At 34.5% G+C, this 20,372-nt stretch overlaps 3 protein-coding genes across 3 annotated transcripts in view; 1 reads left to right on the top strand and 2 right to left on the bottom strand.

Annotated features, from left to right (window-relative positions):
• LOC127799675 (CBL-interacting serine/threonine-protein kinase 8-like) overlaps positions 1-4,241 on the bottom strand; it is a 6,144-nt gene extending 1,903 nt beyond the window's left edge. Inside the window, 7 exon segments of the mRNA XM_052333898.1 lie at positions 60-114; positions 217-290; positions 388-425; positions 428-506; positions 599-670; positions 802-864; positions 3,807-4,241. Coding sequence (XP_052189858.1) covers positions 60-114; positions 217-290; positions 388-425; positions 428-506; positions 599-670; positions 802-864; positions 3,807-3,965 — 540 coding nt within the window. The 5' untranslated portion in view covers positions 3,966-4,241.
• An 8,226-nt stretch (positions 4,242-12,467) lies between these two features.
• On the bottom strand, positions 12,468-18,781 carry LOC127799674 (uncharacterized). The gene is made up of 5 exons (XM_052333897.1): positions 18,770-18,781; positions 16,557-16,789; positions 15,534-16,459; positions 14,233-15,450; positions 12,468-14,128 (listed from the first exon to the last, which is right to left on the bottom strand). Exons 1-5 carry the CDS (start codon positions 18,779-18,781, stop codon positions 12,468-12,470), a joined length of 4,050 nt encoding a protein of 1,349 aa, XP_052189857.1.
• The window catches only part of LOC127799886 (uncharacterized), a 32,100-nt gene continuing 30,390 nt past the window's right edge, over positions 18,663-20,372 (top strand). Inside the window, exons 1-3 of the mRNA XM_052334124.1 lie at positions 18,663-18,860; positions 18,943-19,161; positions 19,339-19,434. Coding sequence (XP_052190084.1) covers positions 18,780-18,860; positions 18,943-19,161; positions 19,339-19,434 — 396 coding nt within the window. The 5' untranslated portion in view covers positions 18,663-18,779. The remainder of the gene's footprint in view (positions 18,861-18,942; positions 19,162-19,338; positions 19,435-20,372) is intronic.

The following is a 20,372-nucleotide window of genomic DNA, read 5'->3' as shown; positions in this document are numbered from 1 at the left end:
AAACAGTATCTACCTTGAATATTGAACATAGATATTAGGACAGAAATACTTGTAATCACCTCGGGTGCAACATAATTAGGAGTCCCACATGTCGTCCGAAGGAGGCTCACCCCTGAGCATAATCACCACCAAAATACAAAATAGTTATATTATGTTTCTGGAATGTAGTGAGTTTAAAATGAGAAGAAGAGAATAAACATAAGCAAATAACTTACTTCTCCAGGTGAAGCACTAAGCCCAAAATCTGAAATTTTTAGATTCCCTAGAGAATCTAATAAAAGATTTTCAGGCTGTAAATAAAATAAGACAATTGGTAATAATTCTTTATTTATAAGAAACAATAGTAGGCATTTCAAAACATAACAGCAGAGAAGATTTTCAGGTGGCAGATAAGGAACACTTCAGATCTCTATGGTAGACTCCTTACTATGGCAGTAATCCACACCATCGATGAGCTCCTGGAAGTATCTTCTGGATTCAGCTTCACTAAGTCGTCCATGGTGAACCTGAATCAAAATACTCATGTCACCAGGTTATGTCAAAGAACAGAAAATGCAGATATCTGGTCCACCAGGCTGCCAGTAAAATAAAAACTTACTATTTTATCAAATAATTCACCACCCGTAATAAACTCCAAGATAATATATATCTTTGTGCGACTAGCCAGAACCTAAAGAACAATAGTTTAAGTTAGTACAAACAGAACAATCTTTTGGGGCCAAAATTGACCCCAAAAATTCAATCCTCTACTCTGGGGAGGGGAAAAAAAATAAACTTACAAAAAACAATTTAAGGGCATACCTCATGCAGACGAACAACGTTTGGATGTCTGACAAGCTTCATTATAGATATCTCCCTCTTTATCTGCAAGATGGCTGAAAATTTGTTAAATAGTTGAAAATCAGCCACAGCAAGCTGAAATTTGGCATGCAATTATTGATTTCAAAGGATAATGTGTAATTCAACCACATGTTACAATCCAAAAAGAATCAGCACTCTTCATTCTTGTGGTTCATAAGTGTTTCTATTCAACCAAACTCTGCTTATAGATTGAGGATTTTTTTTTTTCAATACTTCTAGCATTGAAGATATTGCTTCTACTCACAATCAAACCCAAGTCCAGATAAAAGAGTAAATTGTCGGGATGTAAGTTGTAACCCTCTTAACGTCGCGTTGCATCACTCAGGTGTAGTGAAAATAAGCCAGAGTTGCAGCATTGATGCCGGATGTAGTATTAAATTTACAAGGATTCTCACATTTTTATGGAGCGGATGCAAGTAAAGAAATTAGCGCAAGACTAGAGGCTAAAAATTGGAACAAGGATTTTTAAAGTTTGTTAAGAAAATATATGAAAGTGGCGGATATGAAGATCAGGAAGAGACCTAATATTATTTGCTTTCGAGCAATAGATGAGCTGGTAAGAAGGCAAAATGTTGTCCAGGTTTAGATATGAACTTTGGTACTTGAGGAAGGATCACATGAGGAATGGAGTAAGGATTATTGTGGATGAGACTTTAAAAGACGAGATAATGGATAATAAAGAGATTGATAGATAGGAATATCACAGTTAAAGTTGTTCTAGGAAAAGAGACTAAATATTGTTATTAAATATCCAACACAAGTTGGGTCACAAAACAGACAAAAGCAAAATTTTGGAAGGATTTAGAGGGCTTGTTGCAAGGAATACCTGAAGGACAAAACATCATTATAGAGGGTGACTTAAAATGATGCGAAGAAGTGAATGGGCATGGGGATTTGCATGGAGATTATGGCTTTCAAGAAAGAAATAATGAGAAATAAGCTATTTTGGATTTTGCCACATCATATCATCTCATCACAACTAATACCATGTTCAAGAAGTAGAATGGACACTTAGTCACAGATAAAAATGATTTATCAACTATCCAAATAGACTACTTTTTTATGAGACAAAAGAATTGCTTATGCCGTAAAGATTGTAAAACTGTATTAGGAGAATGCCTAACTGTTCAATATAGGCTTACAATTTTTTACATCCACATCAAAAAATGGAGGAAAAATAATAATAAAAAGCCCAAGAGTAAAAAATAGTGGGACTTGAAAAATCAAAAACAAGCAATTGTTAAAGAAAAGATGAGTCGCATAAGAGATTAGACTATAGAAAGGGCGAATAACCCAATGTAGATTGAGATAGCTATTGTTATTCAAAAACACAAAAAAACTGTTCTAGCAGAATCAAAAGAAGAAAAGGCCTCAAACAAAAAAGGAGTTTAGATTGCTCATATACGAGTTATTCAAGACATGTATCATCAAGTAGAACCATGTATTAAGACTTGTGAAGAAAATATTGAGGTTTTTCTACTTATAATTTGATTACTAATTACCTCAACAATTTGCACAAATCTCATACCTCTTTGCTCTTTTGACGGATGAATCACAAAACACATATCCAGTAAGAGGTGTCTTAAGAGTATATTATTTACAAACAATATTATCTTAGTGTATGAGACAAAAGAATGTGTAAGTGTTAATTTTGAATTATAGAGAAACACTTTAGAATTTAAAAGTTTCAAGTTGAGCAAGTTAAAAATCAAAGATAAATACTGCAAGTACTGTAAAAATGCAAGTATGAATGTTGTCATGGTCAAGACTTGAAGATCAAATTACTCCTAGAAAAATATTAGTTTAGGCATCTTAGATCAATTGTTCAAAAGAATGGGAGATTATAGAAAATGTTACTTTATAGAGTCAAGTTAAGATGGTTAAAGTGAAAAAGTGTGCCCAGCATTTTATGCAATCATATAATCTCTTTAAAGTTAAAAAGAAATTTTTATGAGCTTGATTATTATTAGAATATTATGGTGGATGTGCAGCAATACAAGAAAAGATAAAATTATAAATATAATTGTACATATAAGGTATAAGTGGAGCCTGAAAAAAAAGATTTTTGAGAAGCAATTAAAACGGTTTTAATGTGTGAGAAGAAGATCAATAAGCGCACCCTGTGAGGCAAGTGAATGGATTGGAGTTTGTAGCAAAAGGGGTATGGAGAGAAAAATGAAATGGTGTGAAACCCTTAAACATGACATTTGGATAGATGGCCTTATAGAATATATGGCCATAAATGTTCTTGGAAATTTAGAATTCATGTAGCCCAACCCACTAGTGGGATTAAGGCTTGAGATTGTTGTTGTTTCTACTTGGCCAAAATCATAACTTCAATTCCCTCACATCATATGAACTAGGTACTAATTATATTCATGAACTAGGTACTAATTTTATTACCTATATTCAAATCTATCATTAGCATATGATTCAAATGAATTCTCCAACTAGCTTTAACACAGGTGTTTTCAAAATGATATTATGCAGTACTAAATTTCTTATTTCTTTTGTTCTAAAAACATCAATGTTAATGATATCAGAATAATAATTATCAAGAAATTCATTATTCCCAAAAGTATGTGCTTGATAAGAGCTTCACACTGTTTGACACGAATTAAAACCAATTGTCTACAAGTAACACCTGTCCAGACATTCACCAAAATAACTTGATTGACGCTATAGTTCCGTGCCCGTTTGTCTACGAGTAAATTCTAATATTTTCCTGCATTTCAACTGAATAACGTTTGACGAATAAGCGAGTCGATATGGCCTCTAGCTTCTAGTCCAATCCAGAAATGTTCCCAAAGATATAGTTCAGAATGATCTAATTGACCTTGATTGGCAAATTGATAGTCTCAAACTTCCAACTCGCATTATTTTCTCACCTTCCAAACAAATTCATAAGATACAACAACATAAACAGGTGCATAGACAGAAATAACCTGATCGATCATCTTGTGCTTGACAATAGTGCTCCGATCGAGGACTTTCATCGCGACACTCTCGCCAGTCTCGGTGTTCTGCGCGAACTTCACCTTAGCGAACGTACCTTCCCCGATCGTCCTCCCAACTTCATACTTCCCTACCTTCCTCACGACCATATCTCCGTCGTCAGAAGAGACAATTCTTCTGAAGTTCTTCCGCTCTGCAGGCGAGAAAAAGGAGAGGAAAGGAAAGCTTGTGTTGGCAGACGAGAAAAAAGCAAGTTGCGCGAATATTTTAAATCGGCAAGAATCCTTTCTTTGAAATTGGAGAAACGGAAAGGGGGATGGGAACTTGCAGATTCTATATAGACGTAGTGGAGCCGTTTGAAAAGAGGGTTTGGTGAAGGTACAGACTACAGTGTGTGTGTGTGCGCGCGCGTGTGTGATGAGTAAAGTCGAATTAGTTGGCAAGCGGTCGGCAGATGACCGCTGCCCGATCATATATGGACGTCCTCCACATTTTTGGGTTTATTTAATTTCATCAAAATAAATATTTCTATCTATGTTTGTTTTGTCTGTCAAGTGGTGCAAATATTATTAAAATTATTGGGTAATATTACTCTATATATGATTACGAGGGAAAAAATGTAAAAACTAAAAACAAATTAAAGTAATCAAATAACATATTAAGTTATTTATTTTATTAGAATAGAATAAAAATTAGACATGAAAAAAATAAAATTAGAACTATAAACTTTATCAAACATTCTCTTTTAACTTTGATTTTATTTTAATTGAATGTTATGTAATTATTAATTCCAATATTAAGAGATTTTCACAGTGATAAATAAAAGATAATTGAAAATATTTTTGAAGATATTTATAAATGAAATGAATCCAAACTCTAAACAGAACCAACAAATTCCATTCTCAATACAGAGTCAAACAGTGTATTTTATTTTTTGTTTTTAAACTTTTTGAAAATGAATACAAAAGGCTGAAGTCTCAAGTAACTTACTTAAAAGTGTGAACATACATGCATGTGACGTGGACAAAATTACACATCAATAGTGACTTATGATGGAGACAAAGATTTTAAGTTTCAATTAACCCTTTATTGTCAATTTGACTCCTCCCTCTACACTCTCGTTATTAATTGCAGCCCACAACTAATTGTCCCCTCTCCGTACTCTCGCGGGTACATCATATCAAATATCATAAAATTTTGATATTTTTTATAATTTAATTATTAAATTTTAATTCTTTATAAAGTAATCATAAAATTTTAAAATATTTTATAATATGGTTATTAAAGTAATTTTTTAACAATTTTGGGCCAAAATTGCTGATGTGGCAACAAGGGCGGACCTAGCCCACGGGCAAACTGGGCTGGAGCCCCCTAATTTTTTTTAAGAAGTAATTTTTTTAATATTAAAAAAAAAATTCTGAGCCCACCCCAAAAAATCAGCCCAAATATTTTGTTTTCAAACTTACCAACCAACCCGTCCAAATATATTATAAGCCCAAGCCCAAATACATTATCAACCTAAACCTAAAATAAATCTCTAAGACTGCGTTCTCTTTATTGTTTTCAAGTCATTTTTAATTTTTAATTTTCTAAAATAATGAAAACAAATTCTCTTTATTGTTTTTAAAAATGTATTTTTGAAAACAAACAAAAAATGTAAAGAAAATTCAAAACAACAAAAAGTTATTTTGAATGTTTTCATTCAAAACAAACTCTAAACTCAAAATACATTTATTTATTCATATTTTATTATTGTAATGGAAAAAAATATTATAAAATTCACTAACTTTAAAATGTATATTTTTTTAATAATATATTAACATTAATATTTCCAATTTACTAAATAATCAAATTTATTGAATAAAATATCATTAAAAAATTATTTTCAAAATTTTAAAGAAAACAAGTTTTCTAATTTTGAAGAAAACAAGAATGCAATCTAATATTTTAACACTCAAATCTGAAAATTAAACCTAAGCTATTCCTTCAAATTGGCTCATGCGACGACAATTAGCTTTCTTCTTCAATCTTGCCTCAACAGTTAACTTTCTACTTTCTCATCTTCCAAATTCAAGATTTCTTAGGTAACCATCTATTCTTTCTACTTATTCTATTTATATATTTTAAAATCTATTTATATATTTCTATTTAATAAATTGAATGGGGGTTTTTGGGGATGGCTGGGGCGAGCGACTGCTGCTTCGTATGCCGATAGCCTACATCACCCCTCATAATATATTTGGAGATGTTCTGACACCAACAACGAGCAGCTTGCATCGCCCATGTTTCGTCGTTGCTTATGACTTGGGAGCATACATAATGAACACTATTCATGATTGATTGGCCTTCTAGCTAGCTAGGTCTCTCTGGCATTGCTGCATACCCAAGATCTCCATATACTATTCCAATTTTTATTTTTATTTTTATTTTTTTGGGATTGTTAGAATAGCAATTTTCGTCAAAGCCAGTCCATATTCAAAGATTAATTTTTTTTGGGTAGAGAATCTCCATATGAAGACCACAATTTCTAATTCAATTTATGTGGGTAGAATAGCATTTTTGGTCATAGTTCATCTTTACTTTGTGTTTATTCTAATATAAAAATAAAGTTTACATTAGAATAACATTTGTGGGTATATGCTGAAAATTCTTGTTCTTGGCAAGTAGGCACTAGGCAGTAAGTATCCCTTCATACTCTAGAGACTAAGAGACTAAAGGTAAGTTAATTTATTTGATTATGTTCTTTTCTATTTTGCCTAATTTAACACCTATGATGGGTTTATGAATTAGGACTTTAGGGTTTAACTTATGCATTTGGCTTTTTGTGAATTGTTATTTGACTACTGCATTTAGTTAGGAATTGCCTTAACTGAGATTTGTTAATTGTGATTAACAATAAAGGAAGTCGATGGAAGGGTCTATGTTGTTTTCGCAACAGATAACGAAAAAGCCAACCAATTGGGCCCAGCCGTTAGGATGTAGTTGGCCTGGAGCTAGCCCGCTAAGGCGAAGAAACCTAAGACCAAAGTTGTGGAGAGGGAGAAGGAAACCTAGGCGAAAACTGGCCTCATGGATTATCATCCACTATTTTTCTACGTCCACTGCACAATTCTCCTCGAGATGAGGAAGCCTGGTGCGATAATCATAAGAAATGTTATAATTTCGGCGAATAAGGGCGACGTCGTTCTCTATCATCCGAGAACATTTTCCTTTTAAAAAGAAGTGTTCAACCCCCTGGGAATCAACATCATGATGATATATTTTTTCACTGGCCATATTGCGGGGGAGAAGAAGAATGAGAGAAAGAAAAAATAATAAATAAATAAATAAAAGAGTTTAGGCCTTTGAAGAAGAAATGGGGTTCTTTCGGAAGGATGTTCCTTTGGAAGTAAAGTTTTATGAAAAGGAAAGTTCCTTCCAAAGCATATACGGTCTGGAAAGGATAACCCTTCGGAAGGAACCTAGCTGGGATTTGTTAATTGTAATTGAATATTTGAATTGGTTTAGTTGTGATTTTGTTAATTGTGATATACAGGTATATTAAAATGCACAACCGAAATATCTTTCAATACTTCACTAAGAAAATCGATGATCAATCATCAAGTAACCCAAATGGTCCCCGCAATGCTCCTTCTTCAAATTCTATATCACCATCCAAAACTAAAAGATCCAAACATTCAGATGAATGTACTATTGAGCCACTTGAAAGTAAAACCTTGTATTATGAACGTGATCCTAGAAAACAAATCCCAATATCACAATATCCATTAGACAAACAAGATGAGGTTCAAAGAGCATATATCGAAATGAGACCGTGTCAACCTATTTATGAGTATCCTCATGTAAAATTTGGGGCTCAAAATCGTCGATTTCAATCCAGAATTAACTTATCATTATATGGATGGTACAAGATGTTCTTGTCAACAGAAAAATAATATTATAGTGAATGACTATTATCACTTTCAGATATTCATTGTTGTAATAGATTTTCAATTGATGGAGTTGAATAATAGATTTACCGAGAAAATAATAGAACTTCTTAAGTTATGCGAGGCTTTAAGTCCTACAAATTGTTTCAAATCATTCTCTATAGATGTTATTTGTGGTTTAACTGAGGAATTTTATCCTTTGAATTTTAATAATGAAGAGATAAGTGATTTGAGGAGACAATTGGATCACTACAAGTTTGATGTAATTCGACATTCACAATTTTAGAATCTTAATTCTCTTCCTCAATTATGTCAGATGTTGGTTGAAACGAATAGATCATGTCATTATTTATTGATTGATAGATTGATTCGTCTAGTATTGACTCTTTTAGTTTCTACAGTAACAACAGAACGAGCTTTTTCAGGGATGAAACTCATCAAATCATCACTTCGCAATAAAATAGAGAATGACTTCCTAACAAACGTCATGACTATCTACATTGAGAGGGAGATTGCTTTTGGTATTGGTACAGAAGTACTCATTTACTAGTTTGATCTTTTGAATAATCGCAGGTTGCGCCTTTAAATAGTTTTATAAGGTATTTATATTGTATATTTTTTGTTTTCTCTTTTTAAGTTAATAAATTATGTTAAATATGCATATAAAATTTGTTAAACTTTTATTTTTATCTTTTTATTTTTTCTATTGATAAAGCTCATGATTAAAAAAAAAAAATTTGAAGCCCCCCAAGTAAAAATTCCTAGGTCCGCCCCTGTGTGGCAATGACCATATCATCGCCACGTCAACAATTTCGGCTAAGAACTATAAAAAAATTACTTTAGTGATCATATTGCAAAACATTTTAAAGTTTTGTTATCATTTTACAAGGAATTGAAGTTTAGTGACCAAATTGAAAACGATGCCAAAGTTTTGTGACATTTGGTGTGATTTACCTGCACTCTCACTATACTAACTTTCGAGCCACCTTAAAAAAAATAAAATAAATATAAGATTGTAAAATTTAAGTGTACAAGTACCATTTTTATGTTTTTTTTATTAATTATTTATGCTATTTATTACTTGTTGAACCTTGTTTTTGATTTTCATGCATAGGTTAGATGCAATTATTTTTATTTTTATGTCTCAAATCAAAATAGATTGTATACTTAGATAGACACAACTATTTTTATATCATTTAATGGTGTTATTTATATAAAATTCATAGATGCAGTTAATCCTCAATTAAAAGGGTTCGCCCTCAGAATAAATAATTCCACATTAGTTGCAATAAGAGATAAATTTGACTTATAAGTAAAGGATTACTCCATTTTCCATGACTTGTTTTTAAGAGAAAATTTTGATTGATATGTAAGTATTGTATAAGGATATTGTCGAGCAAAAGTAGACAATATCTGTAACGTCCCGTAAATGATAATTAATTTAATTTTGGGGTTATTTGATTTAAAAGAAATATTAAAATAATTTGTTGTGATTAAATAAAATTAAATCGGGTGATTTTAAGGAAATAAGAAATTAAGATAATTAATTTTTTTATTTAGGAATTTCTGGAATTAGAGAAAAAAATTAAAATAAATTCAAGTTGTGTGATTTTCAGAAGTTCTGGGCATTTCTGTAATTATTATAGGGGGTGATTGTGTGATTAATGGAAGTTGTAGGGTGCTGGTGTGAATCGCGGAAGAGGGAAAATGTCATTTTAAATATAGCATAAAGCATATATAGGTTGAATGAGGCGTGTGGCGCTGGCAGTTCACGCGCGAGGCAGCGTGCGAGGGATCGAAACGCGCGAGGGAGGAATTTTTGGCTGAATTAATTCAGCCACTGGACGTCCGAAACGACGTCGTTTCGGAGAAGGCGGCGACCTCCCAACGCTGCCACGTGGCGCCTCTCCCTTCACTCAATTTTGGCCGCGATTTAAGCCCGATTTCGGGCTTATTTTTATATCAAACAGTGAGCAAATTTTGTCAGAAATAACAGTGAGCTCGCGGCGTGAAATTGAGGATTTGGGCTTCAAAAAAGTCGGATTAAACTTCGTTTAATCCCTGATTTAATTATCCAAGTATGTAGAGCAGCTAGTAATTAATATTCTCTGCGGTTGAAATTTTATTTAGGGTCCAATTTTATTAATTTTGTCAATAATTGGATTATTGCTGTTTGTATAGCTTTGACCGCGTTTGGTCAAATCGAGTCTAAGGCTATCTTCGGAAATGCAAGTTCTTTATACCCTCATTGTTGATTCTTTTGATGTCAATTTATTTGACCTCCCTTCGTTGATTTTGGCTATTAATAAATTATGAAATTTAAACGGTGCGTTTAATAATTTAATTTATTAACCTGGTTTTGAAGGTATTATTTGTTGGTTGCCTACGGGGGTTTGTATCACCCCCAAGCCTATGAGAATGATGTCGTACTCACTCGGGGCTAGGTTCTTAGCTGTCGGGTAATATTATTGGATTTTCGGTTATTTATTGGCTAGAGCGGTTGGGCAGTGGGGACAAGGGTTAGTTGTACGGTGACGGTGTAACTATTGTATGGTTTATTTTAGGCTGTCAGATAGTCTCTCCTGGTCACTGACCGCTGACCGGTGTCAGACACTGCCAACTAACTCTGCCGTTATGTGATTATAGTATGCCTGGTTATATTTTATTTTATTTTTGTTGCATGATTTGGTATGCACATGGGTACGGGCTGCATGATGGGATTATCATGATTTGGTTATGCTTGATCACGGACATTTTAGATTGATCAGGTTGCATCCAGCACGGGCATATGCATCGCGTGTGATTTACTACGTGGGCGGAGCATGGCCTGATGCCTGGATGTATGGGCGCCTTGTATCACATTGATGCTCATTACGCCTTGCATTTTATATGCATTGCATAGTTGCTGGTAGTTATTAGTTCTCAGACGGGAGTACCGTTCCGAGGGAGCCTATGGCTCGGCCGTCGGGAGTACCGACAAGGATACGGGTGACGGGAGTACCGACCCGAGACGGTGCACACAGGTTTGTTGGAGATCTATGTTGCCTTTCAGAACAGTGGCAGGTTGGTATGGGACTTGGGTGCCAGGTGATTTATGTGGGCCCCAAGGACCAGTATATGTTTTATTATGCGACACTGTTGCGTTGTTGCGTCACATGGCTTGTGTGTACATATGGGTTTATATTTGGGATGATTTTCTCTTCTGTTTCATTTACAACCTTCATTTTCATATAAATTTGCTGAGTCTTGCGACTCACCTTGCTTTCTATCATTCCATGTAAGGGTAAAGTAAAAGTTGAGGGTGAGGACCGCGCCACCTAGCAGCCAGCCGTGTCGGTAAGGTGTACAGTTTGCTGCCCCCGTCTTCTCTGATGTTTTGTTAGGAGTTCTGACTCTTATTTTTTACTGTACCGGGTTGTCCCTTATTTTTCCTACTTATTGGCACAGGATTTGTATATATTTTTATATACTCCGTGACCGCTGTTCCAGCGGGGGTACTTGTAGGCGTGCATGTATATTGTTTTGCTTCCGTTGTTGTATTTTTCGTATGTATGCATGTCAGGGTATTTTTGTCTTATGTCTATATCTCTTCCCTTCATGTAAGCGCTTTCGTTCGGATAGATCAGGTGATTGGGATAGCCGGGCGGAGGTGCTTACAATATCTCATACATAACATGGTTAATTCTTTGACCATATTAGTTATGCCATTTACAATAATTCATATTAGATTTTCTGTATACATGAGTTATTCTAATTAAGGAGATTTGTGATGAGAATGACAAATCTCACATTCATACAAGTTAAAAGGAATTATAACTTATAAATAATAAATCATCAAAATAAATAAAACTTTATGTAAAATGGAACTAATTTTTTACAACATAACTAATGTATCTTAATTTTGGATTTGCACAGAAAATTACCCATAAAGCTTAACATCGCCTAACATTTTAGGGCTTAATTTCCACATAGGGGACATATAGATTTGACAAGGATGTTCGGGTGATAACATGGAATTTGTGCGATAAAAATCCCTTTAATATTTTATGAAATGTTATAGTATTTCCAATTAGTGTCTTTTTGTATCCCTCTTGTACTTTAATGTCCCAAGTGTTATAAATTAATGGCTAAATTTCAAAAAATAGTAGAATATTTAGAAGAGGTCATTAATGTTGGTCAAAGAAGATGAGACATATATAAAGGGTTGAACACTTGATTTGTAATGATTCAAACTATCTTTAAAACTTAAATATATCTCTAAAATACTCTATTTATAAAAATAGCTAACTGATAACAGTTGAGGGTTATTAAAAGGGCTAACTTAGAAATCAAGGGGTTTGGTTTTGACCCTGAGTGTCACATACTAACTCTGGGGAGTAATTGGGTCATGGCATTAAGCTAATATTATTTCATATTTATCAAAGTTCAAGCCTATAAAACACAAAAGAATAAATTACATCTAGTACTTCTAAAATTTAGTAAAATGATATAAACACTCTTGAAGTATAAAAAATAACAAATACCTTACATACAATTAATTTATTATGTATACTAGTTCATCACCCGTGCGATGCACGGAAGTTTATATGTATTAAATTTATTTAAAATAGACAATCATAATTTTTATATGTGTAAATAAATACGACAATAATAAAAACTTAAGAAGTGATTATAGTAATGTGATACATCTGCTTAAAAAGTTAATACATCTCGAGAGAACTACTATAAATTTTGAAAAACCTCTTTAAAAACTACATTTGTCGTTGAATTTGTCTGGCTCCCATCTTTGTCACAAATCAAAATTTTCAATCCTTTGCGATTTGTAACTCTAGAAACAGCTACGTATAATTGTCCATGACTGAAAACTGGTTTTTTCAAGTACAACCCAATATGAGACAGTGATTGACCTTGACTTTTGTTGATTGTCATTGCGTACGACACAATAAGAGGGAATTGCCTCCTTCGTAGTCTAAAAGGCAGCCTAGAGTCAGATGGGGTCAATGTCATCCTTGGAATAAGAACCTTATGTCCAGCATTGCTGCCTGTCATAATTTTTGCCTCAAGAACATGGTTTCCAGTTCTTGTGATAACCAACCTAGTGCCATTGCATAACCCTACGGAATGATCTATGTTTCTCAACAGCATAACCGGAGTGCCAACCTTTAGCTTCAATTCATGGTTCGGCACGCCAGAACACCTAATTGCATTTAAAAATTCAGGCGTGTGAAGATCTTGTAAAATATCAACATTACAATCTGATCTGCAAGTTGTGTCTGAACTTAAGTATGTATTTGCCTCAGCTGCGTTAAGTGAAATCATGTACTCATTGACAGTCTCCACAACATCAAGAGTCGGTGCTAGTATAGCTCTACCTTGAAGATATTCAGTTTCATTGACATTAGAAGTAAAGTTTGGATACGTGTTGTTCACGATTGAGGTAACAGGATCATCTAATGCATTCAACAACAGGTCGTCCGGTATATCAATAACCGCATTACCGTCATTCGGACCGCCAATTGTTCCATCCCCTATGCTTGCTATCCATTCAGAAAAAGACTTTAAGTTGATAAAGTCTTCATCAGATTCAACATTTTGGAGCCTCATGTTCTTTGTCAATCTCAATACCTTACAATTTCTCCATAGGTACGATGAATTGATGGTTGCAAGCACGATATCTTGTCTAGTACCTCTTGGAATCACAGGTAATATTTGTCGAAAGTCCCCTCCGAGAACTACTACCTTCCCTCCAAATGGTAATTCATAACTCATTGGGTTACTGAACCTTAGAATATCTCGCATGCTCTTATCCAAAGCCTCAAAACAATATTTATTCATCATAGGAGCCTCGTCCCAAATGATAAGACTACTTCTGATTATTAACTCTGCAAGAGGACTTCCCTGTTTAATGTTGCAAGTTGAATCTTCATTCGAATTTAGTGGAATTGCAAATCTGGAGTGAGCAGTCCTACCACCGGGTAGAAGGAGAGATGCTATTCCACTTGATGCTACATTCAACACGATTTCTCCCTTCGATCTTAGAGCTGCGGATAGAGTTTTCCACACAAAGGTCTTGCCAGTTCCTCCATATCCGTATACAAAAAACATACCACCTCTATTCAACTTCACTGCATTCATTACAATGTCATAGACATGTCGTTGTTCATCATTTAGACTAGACACCAATTTAATGTGCTCTTGGGATAAATCATTTCTGTTGTATCGTAATTCATCTTGTATAAGTCTATTTTGATAGCAGGAAAAATATTCTGTATCTGGGAACGGCATTGATTGAAAATCTCGCAAACCCTTTCCACTGCTTCTCAGTATCTTTTCTATCTCCACAAGAGTATAACCTTTTATTTCTTCTTCAGTCAATTCCAATTCTGCATATTGTGGACACAATTAAAAAATATTGAAAGCGTTGTCATAATACAATTAAATGCTAAATTACACATGTAGCAACAAATATTAAAATATAATTGAATACCTTCATGTTGCAACATGTTTCGTCGGTTGTAAAGTATATCATCAGAGAGGTATTGCCAACATTTTTCCCACACAATTTCGGGTCGAGATAAAGAATCAGACAACAACAAAGTTGCAAAAAGACTTGTCAAACAATGTGCAGATCCCCAGTGACTTGCCTCTACGATACCATCAACATATTCTTTGTCATCATTTAGCAATCCAAGTGCGTAGCAAGCATCTCTGTAAGAACTGTATTGAACACCACCAATACATTTCAATTCGTCGAAGCTTGTTGGCCCACGAACTATATTTAGGAGGCTTCTCAAGTAATACATTTCTCCACAACCCGGAGGTACATAGAATATACGTCCAATAGAGAATCCACGTTTCCTCGGGTGCCATTCTCTAACCGATTGCTTCCAAACAAACTTATTGGGAAATTCTGCATAAGTTAGTTCTCTTGCTTCAGGGTATATTTTATTAGCATCCATCCATGCAAGGAACATGCTCTGGTTCACAGAAGGTCGATTTACCACTTGATCAATCGGATCAGAATCAGAAAACATAACATTTTGTTGGTTTGGAAGATGAAAACTCAGACGCTCAACAGGAGGATCTTTGTATTGGATCTCGAACCCAAAAATTCTCCAAGTTGCCTCACATGGTGAAATGTACCTACAATCATAGTACATATTTATTTCGTCAACATTTTTACCTGCATCATCATCCTCGCTACTTTTGTAAAAAGCTGCAGTAACTCGATCATGTCCTTTGTTGACATATTTGAACAAATATTTGATAGATCTGGATTGGTTACACCACTCTACATTCAAATGAGCACCATATTTCAACAACAGATAGCGATTATGGGGCACAACATATCTATTGTCAAGCTCAACACCATTTTTCAACAAAGTTTTACCGTCATTTCTTCTTCGGTACACTGGATAACCATCATCATCAACATTAGTAGATTCTACGAACTTCTTTGGAAAATGTTTTGTACATCGGCCGTTAGACATGCAAGGAGAACTGCTTCTCAAACTGCCGCATGGGCCGTGCACCATGAAATCGCGAACTGCTGAATAGTAGCTTGGGTCAAAATCTTTGTTTGGAATCTCAGCTGATATTATGCGATCAATGTCAGTTCCGGTTGGATACTTGTCTTCCTTAGACAAAAATATCAAAATGTGCGCATGTGGCAGTCCACGCTTTTGGAATTCCACTGTATACATAGCTGAATTGAAAAAATAATTGCATGTTAGGCTATAAAGAATAGCAAATGATAATCACATTTTTTGTTGATCTTAAATAGAATACCTGCTCTGACTGTACCGAAAATCTTATTGTGACGAAGATCTTTAATCAAGTGGTCTAATTTGATCTTAAAAATTCGACAAATTATGTCCGGACGATCATCGGGTCTCAATCCTCTGCTCTCAACGAAACGAACTATCTCTGGCCACTTCGGATTACATGTAAATGTAATAAACAGGTCTGGATAACCAACCCACCTACATATCGCCATTGCGTCTTGATAGTTCTGTATCATGTACCGTGCACCGCCAGTGAAAGAAGATGGCAAAACCACACGTCTACCCTGCGTTGAAGGGTCAATCTCTCCTCGTAATACTGCATCTGTCAAGCCACTGTACATTTCTGATCTCAACTCTCTTTGATGAGTTCGTAAATAAGCTAAGCGTGAAGATTCAACCATCGTGTAAGCATCGACCACAAATTGTTGGAAGAGTCTCCTAGAGAATAAAATATGTGGTGATTCACAGTCTCTTTCTTGCAATCTATAGGCAAAGTACTCTCTCATACTAACTTTTTTCCTTCGAGCAGATGTAACTAATTTTGAATTTGTTAATGGAATATCCTCCCTATAACCATCTTCCCCGTATGGCAAAAGCAATGGATATTGAAGAGCTAGGTATGAAGCATTGAGCTCATTTATTCGCTTAAGTTCTCCAGATTGAGTTTCAACTAAAATATCTCTTTCACCAATAGCTGAATCGAAATCCCCTACAATAAGTGCCGCAACTTCATTTGTGGACGGCATATTGTATGTCCTTGCATCGCGATCCCTTCTACCAATTAAATTGAGCCTAACATCATAAATGTCTTCTTCATGCATTTTATCTCTAACCATTCTGAACGACTTAACCAACACATTACTTTGGTCTAGCATCAACTTCAAGTCAGAGACAATTTCCGCATGAAGAGTGTTGATGTCACTATTTTTCCTATCATAACCAAATAGAGAATAAAGGAACATGCCATTAGTTGAAAAAACTTCACAAATGCTAAACATGTTGAAAGCTCAAAAGTAGAGATAATCACCTCACAGATCGTATCCTGTTCATCACTTCATTTTCAGTGTCATAAATATACAATTGAGCAAACTTCGGCACATCTCCTTCAGGCGGCAAAAGACTGCCCATCAGATGGTAGTTTTGTCCATGCAATCTGAATACAGGTGGTGAGCCCCCTCTGTTTAAACTTGAGTCGATTTTTCCTCCCATCGATGTAAAGCAAAACATATTATTGTATGATCTTATATTTTCGACAAATACCTTACATACAGTTAATTTATTATGTATATTAACTATTTTGTTCTGGTAAATAATTCTCATATTATTCTCTTATCTTATTTTTTTGTCTTCTTACCTGACAAATCATATTTTTCCTTTTTTTAGTGACGACCATATTTTATTTGACAAGTCCCTATGGTTTTTTTTTCCATTCTCTTCACTCTCTATAGGGTTTGTTTAATAAATTTGTAGTTTACAAATTGAATCCCAATGGTAAAGTCTTCAATTTTGTAGTTGACTCCAATGAGAGAAGGAAATATCACAACACTATGATGCAGGGATTTTTCACAATAGTACTAAGGTACATCTTGGCGATACTAACAAGGTACATCAATCATGAGTTGTGCTACAGTACCCGAATGGTTGACGCACGGAATGACCGAACGGAATGAAATCTGCTCGGCCAAGGTTCAGCGGACATCATCTAAGATGAAATTCGCCCAGCACACTATTATTAAAATAAATAAATAATTAACATTATAATATAAAAAATAATTATAATTATAATTATAATATACAAATTAATTAAATTTAAAATTATAATATAAAATATAATTAAGTTGAAGTCCACTAGGACTTCAATTGAATAAAGTAATATAATTATAATTATAAAATATAATTAAATTTGATGAAGTCCACCCGCTGCTATGCGAGCGGATTTCATCCGCCCAACAGCCCGCCTGTTCACTTTGGGCGAACTTCATCATGGATGAAGTCCGCTCGACTTTTATTCGGGCGTGTATTTTGAGGTGAAGCAATAATTTTAAGATGAGGGTATTTTTGTCTTTTAATGCCTTTAGTCATCCTATATGTCAACTAATTAGGGTAAAGTAGCATTATTCCATCAACCACTGGCGATTGCATTTTTAATTTTAATTTTAGATTTTTTTTAATTATGTAAGATATAAATAAATAATGGAGACGATGGATTGTGTTTTGGATATTTGTGAAAAATTACATTTGATTTATTAATAGTATGGGAAAAGTAATATAAAACTCATAATGTTAATGAGATATTTGTTATTTTTGAAATATCAAGCATGTCTATATTATTTTGACAAATCTTAAGGAGGCGCTTGGTATGAGATAAATTTTTAGATTTGTGAGATTCATGATTCTTGATAATGTTATCGAGAATTTTTTATTTTCAAGATTTATGCAATTCTATATTTAATTAACTTTAAACATCTTCAAGAATGTTAGGTATTATTTTCTAAAAATATTACATTCTTATGTTTTGTTTAAATGCAATATTCATGGGAATCCATATTTTTTTTCCTAAAATTACCCTTATTTGATTTTTTATTTAAAATTAATAAATTATTTATAATATATAAAATATTAGGACCCACAATATTTTAGGAAGTTAAAAAATATTATATTTTTATATATTATGTATATATGTGTGTATATATATATGTACATAATATATGTTTGTATGAATATATATATATATATATTTGTAAAAAATAAGTTATAGTAAAAATAATCATAAAAAGATTATAAAATTATAAGAGGATAAGATATATTTTAAATTTTTTATTTATTAAAAACATTTCCAAACCTATAGGAATCGGAGATTCTCGAATCCCAATAAAAATATATTTTTGAAAAATTAATTAAAAATAAATTATAAAATATTATTATTTTAAGATTTTTTTTTAAATTATATAAAATATGAGAAAGTAGATTCTTAATTAAAACATTCTCTTGTATCAAACGCTCCGAGTGTCTTAGTGTAATTTACAAAAGAAAAAGCTTGTTTAAAAAATGTTTAATAAATTTAAAAAATGTATTTGAACTTAATTAATTTATTATTCAAGCCATTTCCAATTGAAATACAATCGATCGGCTAGTTTTGGGTTTGGGTTCCCGACCCAAGCCGAAACCCGAACTTACCCGCCCAACCGTCTCGTTTTCCCACTCCAAATCGTTTCACCGGAGCGGGAAGGTTTCCCTGACCGTGGTCGCCATGGTCAAAGCAGTGGTCGGAGAGGAGACTCAACTCAAATCTACGGAGGATCGCCTCAGCCAATCTGCAGTGCCATCTCAGGTCTCGCGCTCTCTCTCTGAGTGCTTATGTATTATAGATTTAGGGTTCCGAAATCTGATTGATTTGACGGTTTCACAAACAGGTAGGTCTTCTGATCGGGAAGCTAAGTTCAAGCTCCGACCGATGTTTGGTTTTCGATTTGATCCCTACGCCGCCAAATGATGCCGGAGAGGCCGCCTGTTCCCTCCTCGAGGGCCGCGGCGGCAGAGACGACAAGAAAAGAGGTTCCAAACCCAAATCGCAATCCGACTCTTCGTCTCTTGTCATCGACAAGGATTGGGTTGCCGAGCACGCGCGTCAGGTATAATAATCTTAACTGTATACAGCTTCATTTCAGAGATTTCATGAATTGTTCACTACTTCGTTTTAGAGATTTCATGCTACTGGCTCTTTTGGCTGCATGCGATACTTTACACAGCTTGTGATTTAAAAATTCCGTGGCATTTCATGACTTGATACTAGATTATTCTGCTTTTAGGTCTCCAGAATGCTGCTTGGTGGCATGAAGGTGCTTGGCATCTACATATGGACCAACGAGAGCTCATTCAAGAATTCAACCATTATACTTTGCCAGGTTTTAAGTTACATTTAGAAGAAAAAAGTATCACTTACTAAATTCAGTTTAAGCAACAAGATTTTACTTGGCTCAAGTGTTTTCAAGCTCTAGTTGCATTGAAATACTCTACTTAACAATATATGATTATTATTTAACCTGTTAGCCTCACTTTTTTTGCAAGTAGTAATTTCTTTTTTAATGTTCATTTAGTCATTACTTTGAGGGCGAGTCTTGGTGTCACGACCCCAGGGAGTAGTAGTGTGTAATATTGTAAAATGTTAGGGTCTAAATGAGGAAATTAGGGAATTATTAGAACTGTTTGAACAGCTAATTGAAGCCGTTGAGGTAGTTAGGAGATTGTTGATGTAGCTAGAGGTTCTATAAACAGGGACTTATAACACTTTGTGAGGTATCGTTGAAGTGAATAATCAATTCCTCTATCTTGATTCTCTCTTTCCCTCCTTCCTTCTTTATGTTCGCTTTCTCTCTATCAATTCTTACGTTCATATATTGCCAAATTGCAAGTCCTAATTCAAGGGCTTGACAAAGTGGTATAAGAGCCGGTTGGTTCGGAGGTGGGTAGTAGTGACAATAGCGGAAGGAACAATCGCGGCCCAGTGTGATCAAGGATCAAGAAGCGATGGCCGAAGGAACACGCTTGCGGCAACTGGAGGTGAGGTTGGAAACCATGGAGTTCGGCACGAATAACACCCAAGAGGCCATGCGCCAAATGAGGGAAGAATTGGCCGAGTGGAAGGAACTCATGCAAGCGGCATCGGAAAAGCAGCAAGAAACAGTCGAAAGATGCCAAGAATCGGTCCAAAGGTGTCAAGAAACTGTAGAACAACAAGGGCAGAGGATCAACAATATGTTAAATATGTTGGCCTCTCTGCCCCAATTTTGATTGTCACTAGAATTTTCGCCAAGATAGGCGTCGACACCGATCTTGTCATATT

This window comes from Diospyros lotus, chromosome 4, assembly GCF_014633365.1.
Source record: "Diospyros lotus cultivar Yz01 chromosome 4, ASM1463336v1, whole genome shotgun sequence".
Lineage (NCBI taxonomy): Eukaryota > Viridiplantae > Streptophyta > Magnoliopsida > Ericales > Ebenaceae > Diospyros > Diospyros lotus.
The sequence above is the reverse complement of the archived record's forward strand: the minus strand, read 5'-3'. Positions and strand labels throughout refer to the sequence as shown.

Coding starts and splice junctions, on each gene's coding strand:
- LOC127799674 (XM_052333897.1), bottom strand. Junction 16,460..16,556: donor AACAGGATACGATCTGTGAG/GTGATTATCTCT, acceptor TGGTTATGATAG/GAAAAATAGTGACATCAACA. Junction 15,451..15,533: donor TTTCGGTACAGTCAGAGCAG/GTATTCTATTTA, acceptor TTTTCAATTCAG/CTATGTATACAGTGGAATTC.